The sequence below is a fragment of the Propithecus coquereli genome, unplaced genomic scaffold, assembly GCF_000956105.1.
Source record: "Propithecus coquereli isolate 6110/MARCELLA unplaced genomic scaffold, Pcoq_1.0 Scaffold31, whole genome shotgun sequence".
Lineage (NCBI taxonomy): Eukaryota > Metazoa > Chordata > Mammalia > Primates > Indriidae > Propithecus > Propithecus coquereli.
The window spans coordinates 5,149,626-5,157,916 of NW_012148730.1; the positions used below are offsets into that span (position 1 = coordinate 5,149,626).

Below are 8,291 nucleotides of genomic sequence, written 5' to 3' on the forward strand. Positions count from 1 at the left end.
TTATAAAATGAAACTAATAAGAGAGAAACTATAAATAAAATGAAACTGGTAAGAGAGAGATCAGTAGCTGTCTCAGGATGGGAAGAGGTGGGAGGCATGGGAAGGAGGGACTAAAAGGAAAATGCAGAAATTTTAAGGGGTGATAAAGATGTTTATGATCTTGACTTTGATGATGGTTTAAAGTATACATATAAATATCAAAATTATCAAGTTGTATACTTTACATACAGGTAGTTTTTCTTATGTCAAATTTACCTCGAAAAGGCTTTTTATTAAAAAAAAAATGTGAGGCTGGAGCAAAGAAACTAAGGAGGAAAGTGGTAAGTGATGGGGTCAAAGAGGGGACTTATGTGTGTTGTGCTAGCTATGATTGGTAATGATTTTGATTTAAGTTTCAATGAGAAGACATTGGAGAGTTTTAGGCAGAGATTTGATATGATCTGATTTATGAAAGAGACTTACAGGCTTGTGAAATCAGAAGAGACTCTAATCTCTTTAGGTCCAAGTGATCTTAAAATAGAGATCCACAGATTTCCTAGAAATTCTTGAAGCACCTGATAATTTTGGTGTGAGTGAACATGTGTTTGTTCTAATGAAAGTTCCACAGCATTCACCAGCTTCTCAAAAAGGACTCTGAACATAAAATACTAAGAACTACTCATATATTTGACTTACTTGATTTTAGAGTTGAGGAAATTGAAACCTAGAGAAGTTAAATGATTTGTTCAGTCACACAGGTGACACGTGGATGAGGTCATAATGGGTTTATGATGCTGACTGTCCTCTTTCACCTGGTCCCTTCATTTCTCCTCACCCCCATGCTTTTGAATAATAGTATACAATCGTAAGTATCTGGCACACAGTACCTCACACAAAAGTCTGTTGAACACTGAACAAGCTAGCCAGAATGAGTATGTGTGCCAACTACGGCCCATAATGGATTATAAGCCATTACGCATATTTGGACAAAGTCCCTTATGACTCTCCCAACAAAATATAAAATAAACTACTAAGTTTATCAAGCTCAGTGAAAAATATGCAGTGAGGCTGGTATTCACATTCACTGCCAGGTAAGGTAAATTGGCACAAGCTTTCTGAAAAACATTTGTCCTGTGAAAATTCATACCCTCACTTACAGGAATCAATCCTAAGGAAATAAGAAAAAGGCAAACCTTTATACACAAGAATGTTCACATGAGATTCATTTATAATTGTGAAAACCTTAAAGTAATCTAGATGTACAATAAGAAAGGACTGGTTAAAGTGATAATGATATTCCATAAAATGGAATATTATACAGACATTAAAAGTCACATTTCTGAAGGCTAACATGAAAAAATTATCATAATATAATGCTCCATGAAAAATTAGCATATAGATAGATAGATAAGCAGATAGATAATAAACAGAGAGATATAAGGAAATGTACTGAGCTGAAAAGGGAGCAATGGTGTTGTGATTAGTGGTTTGTCGCTTATAGAAGTCTCTAGATTGCCTACAATAAGTGTACATTACATTTAAAAATAGAAAAGAATGACACATAGCAAATAAAAATAAGGTATCCATCTTTGAATATTTCTGTGAATCTGCCCTGTGCTATGGAGTGAAAAATAATATACAAGTGGCATTCAACAGCTATTGTTTTCTTTCTTTAAAGATAAATGAGTTCATGCTTGGACCTTAGCAATAGTGATTTCGATTAGGTATAAATAAAACCTCTTAACTATAAGGCCAGATAGCCTAGCATATTTCACAAGGGAGGCTTCACATCATCCTTGAGAGATTGTTCTGGAAAGTATTGCTAACTACCAGTCTAGGATGATATAAAGTCGTTTCCTCAGCAATCCAAGGAGATGAATATGATCACCTCAAATTCTTTCCTCACTCTGGGCTCTATGAAAATATAAATTGATCTATTTGATTGCCTTAAAAGGTCCCAAGTTACTGAAATAAGCCTATTTCTTTTCTCAAATGTGACCACTAATAACATAGCTATAACACTAATCAGACCCTGTTGTACACATGATTTCTACAAAACTACTAAGGTACCAGTATAAAATGAATTAAAGGATTCCATAGTCATGCTTTTAAATAGCAAGGCATTCATCTATAATAATATAATGGCTTTTTGTGGGACACCGAGTTTAAAGCAAATTCAGTAGTGTTAAAATTTACCAAATTAGTTAATATTTCTAATCACACAAGCAAAACTCTTATGATCATTATATTTAACAATTGTAGCATTTCAGTACCCATGGACACATTGATTTACCAGATATGAACAGAAGTTCAGTAAGAGACCTACCTTTAAAAAGTACCTATTATAAAGAAGATATAAAATACAATCAGAGGACAGTGAGGATCATATTACATACCTATCAGATGAGTGAAATCAATGTCTAATCTTTGCCTATACTTGAAGTCTGGATCCATACCACTGCAGTGCAGCACTATCTGTGAAACACACTCCTCGATTATTTTATAATACTGTGGCCTGAAAAAGACAGAAAATATTCGTGAATACCCTTTCTACCTAAGCAAATCAATTTTCCTTAGAAGGGATTCAGCAACTGTCTTTTTCTAGTGCCTCCTAGCCAGTATACCCCCTTAGGAGAAATATGCCTAAGCTGAAAGATGGTGTGGATGTCACAGTGCCAACCCCATTGTGATGTAATCAACTGCAAACATTCAGTGGCTTACTACTCCAGTTTGCAGGGATTCGTGCTTGTGTTCAAAGATATTTATCAACCTTATCTATTTACTTAAGCTATTGCTTCTAAAGTTAATGAAAACAAATGAGCCGTTAGTCCCATATCCATGGATACAGAAATGGTTCTAGGCATCCACAAGTTCTGAATTTCAATAAGAGCTGAATTTCTTGGCATTAGGTGCCAGGCAATGTCTTGAATTTACTGGAGTACTTTTACTCAAGATAACTATAACAGCTTACAAAACTGGACTGAGACACTTATGTTACAGACTATCCCAAAGATCTATTTGTCTGACATATTTTAAAAGATCCATTTTAAAAGCATACACACTTAATATGCATGGCTATAGCCTCAATTTGTCTAAAGTGTCAAAGGTTTTAAAACATATCCTAATTCTGTAATCTATCAAGGTAATTCGGGCCTTAAAAATGACCACTCACATATAGCAAAAATTTTTTAAAGGTACTTTTGCATTAAAATTTGGGAAAGATTTAGTATTTGTCAGGGGCTAATAAATTCAACAGAGAAAAATCAGTAAGAAGTACTACTGTAGGCAAATTGTGATATAAACTCCCCAAATATAGTGTGCTGGAAACTAGCCAACCAACTAAAACTTTGAAAATGAAGCCAAATAGATTCTAATTGCTCTTCTATGTCTTTAATCATGGCACTGGTCCTGAGAATAAAAATAAATAGTAGAATATATTACACATATGGGGCTTTTTCAAGTCATCATTAGGTCCAGGGTAAATAACATTGGATTATAATTTCAGTCTAGTCGATGACTATTTGGGCAAATGTGGGAAACACAGTGTTCTCTTTGAGGCCAGGTTAATCATCCCTAAGTGGAATAAAAGTGCTTGTCGCACTTCTACCCCACATGGATGTTCTTAGGATGCAAAGGATGCCTTATGAGAGTAACTTCTCATTTACTTATAGTTACTGAGAAATGGATACCTTCACACAAATGATGTCCCCAGGTAACTGAGTACCCATGGGCATAGTATCCCTTTAATTGTTAGAACTTAATTTAGAAAAGAACAACTATTTTGAATACCTTATAACTTTTTCTGCTTAAAAATACCACATAATTTAATATTTTTAAGAATTTTCTATGTCTCTATAACATCATAATACCCATGAAATTATTGTACTGGTCTGAACCATAATAGTTCTCTATGTTGCTTTAGAGCTGTCATTTTTGTTGCAACTGTACCTGACCTAATGGTAGCCTGCCTCTTCCCTTTAATCAAGCAGGTTTTTGAGAAATCAAAGAATGTACATAGTTAGAATTTCATGCAAATTAGAGCACGAAGAAAAACTAAGAGTTTCTTAAACAGTTCAATACAACATCATGGTCACCAGTCTGTGGATAATTTCAGTCACTCAGAAACCTTTTTATAATTTTCTGGTTTTCAGAAATATTCTCAGTTAACTAGACTATAAAACCTTTAACTTTATGGGTTATTTTCATACTCATTTATTTTAAAGAATTACATTACTGGACATAAAACTGAAATATTAGCATTATTATTTTCTTAGATGTTAAGATCACATTTATTACTAAATACTATAAAAGAAATATAACAGTTAAATTTTACTTATTAAAATGCACAAGATAAAAATCTAAAAGTTCTACCCTAGAATCTTCGGTGATGTCTCTATGTTACAATTATCTAGCAAAGAATATTCATCTCAAAGTCAGTAAAATCTGTCACGTCCATTGCTACCAAAAGTCCTATCGCTGAGGCATCCCATTTTTATAAGTAAATCTCTCTCTTCTGACCCAATTAAAAATAAATGAACATCTTTTTTAAAATGTCACCTAGTCAAACTTTTATACTCTAAGTATAAATATAGGCATGTATTACCTATTCCCCACCACATAGTTAATTTTCCTTTAATATCCAATTCAAATTATAAACATAGTACTCTCAGAACTACGTCTTACCTGATATAATAATCATTTCTGATGAGTAAAAAATGTTGTAGAATGGATAATAAATAATTTTCAGCAGCAGTGTCCTTCAACATATTATACAGAAGATGGTACACTTCATTCATATCAGTAGAAAGTAAGTAAAGGAAAAAAAAGCAACCAAAATTTTAAAAACACAGACTTATCATTTTGCTTCCATTACTATTTATAAACGTTCAACTCGATGATCCAGTATTTTAAAACATTTACATAATGGAAATAATTCTATGGAATCATTTTAATCTTTTAACTAGAGAAACAGACCTAAAGAATACTTCCAAGACCATTTGAGTGTCAAAACCTTAAATGTCAGTTATGCATTTTATTTTAAACCAGATTATAGCTGGTACCATTGGAACAGGAACACCATCAATGAAAATGGTTTCCTCTTGATCTCCCTGTGGTTGTGACAGAGGATCCATATTGTTCATGTAAGCTACTACTACTCTATTTTCACTGCCACATAATATAGAAGGCAAATGAGCATGTTGTGAACTCCTAAAAGGTCACAAAACCAGTTTTATTTTACCCAGATGAAATACTAACTAAATCTGAAATTATTACGGTTTGCATTCATTTGTATTTCATTATTTGATAAAAGATGGAGAGTAGAAACTATGGAAGTTGTGATGTTTTTCTTAGGTTATAAAAAGAGTGGTAAAAGCTTAGAAGCTTTTAGTAAACTAGAAATCAGATTTCAAAAATGGATTCATTTTTATTATAAAAGTGAGGACCTGGAAAATCAATGTAAAATAAAAGTAAAAGACAAGATGCGATCCAACATCTTCAAAATAACCTGAAATGTCAACATTTTCTCTGAAGTAGAATTAAGTATATGATGGATTACTTTTTAGATGCAACATAAGAGTGCTGCAAGTCTTACAAGGTCTTTCAAATGGCTACAGAATGGATCCAAAAACAGATTTATGGTGAAGTTTCAGTTTAAATCTATATAAAGCAAGATATTTATTAATCGATATAAAATGCTTTTCATATTAGAGAAGCCACTGAAGACTGGCATCACTAATGATGAAGAAAAATTACTAGAAATTATTCCTCATAATAATAACATTGTTACTTGCTGTACACACATTTATCCAATACCTATGTGTAAGACTTTCATAGGAGCACTGGAGTAAAAAGATGAAACATAACATTTCTGCCCTCAATCTCAGAGGGGCAGAGAGGTGTACATAAATAAAATAGAACAAACAAACTACTGTGGGAGTTTCAAGGAGGAGAATATTACTTCTAGCTTTTGGTGGGGAGTGGAGAACACAACACTGAGAAAAAGTCCAACTCAAAGGTCACTTTGGTTCTGAAGTGTTTCCCAACTTCCCCAGAATCCATAAGTAAGAAATTTAATGGGTGTGAAACAAATGGCCAGCAATGCTATGACAATCATCTCTTAGATCTAAAATCATTTCATACAAAATCATTGCTATAGGAAGATTATACACTAGCTATATTTGACTCAGATGCTTCTACCACATAGTCTTGTTATAGTTAGATACTACTGTATTGAAATATTTTTGTTATTGTTAATGAACATAAATATTTGAATAGGGAATAAGAAATTTATTTGAATTGAATTATATCTCTAAGTCATTGGAGTACCATTTCTAATAACTGAAAAAGTATATTACCCATAGTCGCATATGAACTCAGTGAACTTTTCCCCAAAAATCCTTACACATAAGATATACTGCCTTAGGCTCTCCTCTATTCAAGACCAGTGAGCAGAGTATGCCTATAACACAATGAGCCTTTGTGCAGCTTTCAATATATTCTGTGTAAATCATCAGGACAGTCTGACAGTTCCTCAGCATGAATCTCAAGGACAGCATCATAGTGAGGTTCTAATGTAAATAAATGGATATAAATTGGGCTGGCAGACAAGAACTCTAATAATGGTCCACAAAATTGCCCACAAATCCCTTTTTCACAATGCATGCAAAATTATTTTTGTGGTTTGTCAAAGGATATTCCATTTCTGCACGAATGTCATTGAGACGGTGTGATAATTCAGTTAGGTCGTCCTCTTTGTTCTCATCAAATACTTTCAACTGAATATCAAGCTCATCATTCTCTTTTTCTTTTAGATCCTAATATATAAACATAAAACTTAACAGACGAATAACAGTTTGACAACAGCGTAGTTTGATAATAAAGGACAGAACACAATCATTCATTTATATACACAGAAGCAATTTCAAATATTAACCCAGGCACTTGTTTTCCTGAAAGAAAGTACATGTAGCTAAGTTTTTGTATTTCAAAATAAAAGGACCTCATTGCATTCCTTGCATTTCTCTTCCCATGCCCCAGATTTTGACTCTTCACATAAAAAAAAATTAACGATCACATCTACAACAGAAAAAAACTAATTGCTAACAATCCAAATTAAATGCTGTCCTTTCAACTAAACACACTAATCAAAGATTGAGAAAGAACTCATGCAGTTAGAACATTCACATATGCCTGTGGCAAAAAATGCAAATATAGATCAATTGTATTAGTGAAGAATAAATGCAAGGATATATTCAAGCACAACAGTCCCAAGTATGGCGTTAGAAGTCGTATAAACAAATTTAAATGATATTTTGTGATTTTAAAGCAAAAAGGCGTTAGGACTTTTTATCAAGCTGTACATCTAGTCTCCTCCCCCACCTTTCATTTTTGCTTAGCCTAATCACAAAATACCAACTTGGGCATAAAAGATATGTTTTTGTAATACATTATAAGCACATGCATTACAAACCTCTGATAATTTTGAAAATAATAGTATAAAAAAACTTGGGAAGCATGCCACACTAGAGATTGTTGGGCTTAATATATATCACCTGGAATATCTTTTAATATGTGTCCATTAAGTTGCAGCTTTCAAAACCCAAATCGATAATCACAACTGTGGATGCTCAAGGGTGATACCGAAAGTGGGACTAGGATGGGATGTTCAGAGCTGAGCTTGAACTCTAAAAGGAAATGCAAGCATGGTGTACTTCAAATTAGGTAGATAAAACAAAATGGGATGCATTTCTTGTTTCTATTTTTATCCAATAGAACAATTATAAATGGAGATGTAATGGCTATTACTGAAGCCAAGCACAAATTTAAGTAATTTCTAGATGTTCTTTTTCTAACACTGACGTACGTAATAGTAATAGTATACTGAAAATTTACCTAGAGAGCATATGAAAATACTTACTAATGTTAGTACATAATTTCATATAAAACATATAACAAATAAATGTATTTACACTTAGTTTCCTCTTTAATAACGATTTGCTTTAGGTCTAGTTTTCCACTTTAGAGAGAAATGAAAAAATTTATTGGAATGCGAAATTATCTCACATTGGTGGGTCATATTATCAGGTGATTTCTGATCTCTATTTAGAAAATCATAGAAGCCAGACACACTCAATATTCTGGTCAGTAAAGAAACAACCTTTCACACATTTTAGAGTATGGACTTTTCCTTATTCTTATCTCATAATGTATTCTCTCTTAGACATTCATCATAAAACTTAAACACTTTCAAATATGTTTGAAAGACAAAAATTTAAGTTAAATACTATTATTTAATTAGCATGAGAACTTTA

At 32.8% G+C, this 8,291-nt stretch overlaps 1 protein-coding gene across 1 annotated transcript in view; it reads right to left on the reverse strand.

Moving 5' to 3' along the window:
• Positions 1-8,291, reverse strand: part of DIAPH2 (diaphanous-related formin 2) — a 914,924-nt gene that overhangs the window by 640,785 nt on the left and 265,848 nt on the right. Inside the window, exons 10-12 of the mRNA XM_012650030.1 lie at positions 6,676-6,794; positions 4,663-4,779; positions 2,376-2,494 (exon numbers count right to left, since the gene is read on the reverse strand). Of these exons, the coding sequence (XP_012505484.1) occupies positions 2,376-2,494; positions 4,663-4,779; positions 6,676-6,794 (355 nt within the window). The remainder of the gene's footprint in view (positions 1-2,375; positions 2,495-4,662; positions 4,780-6,675; positions 6,795-8,291) is intronic.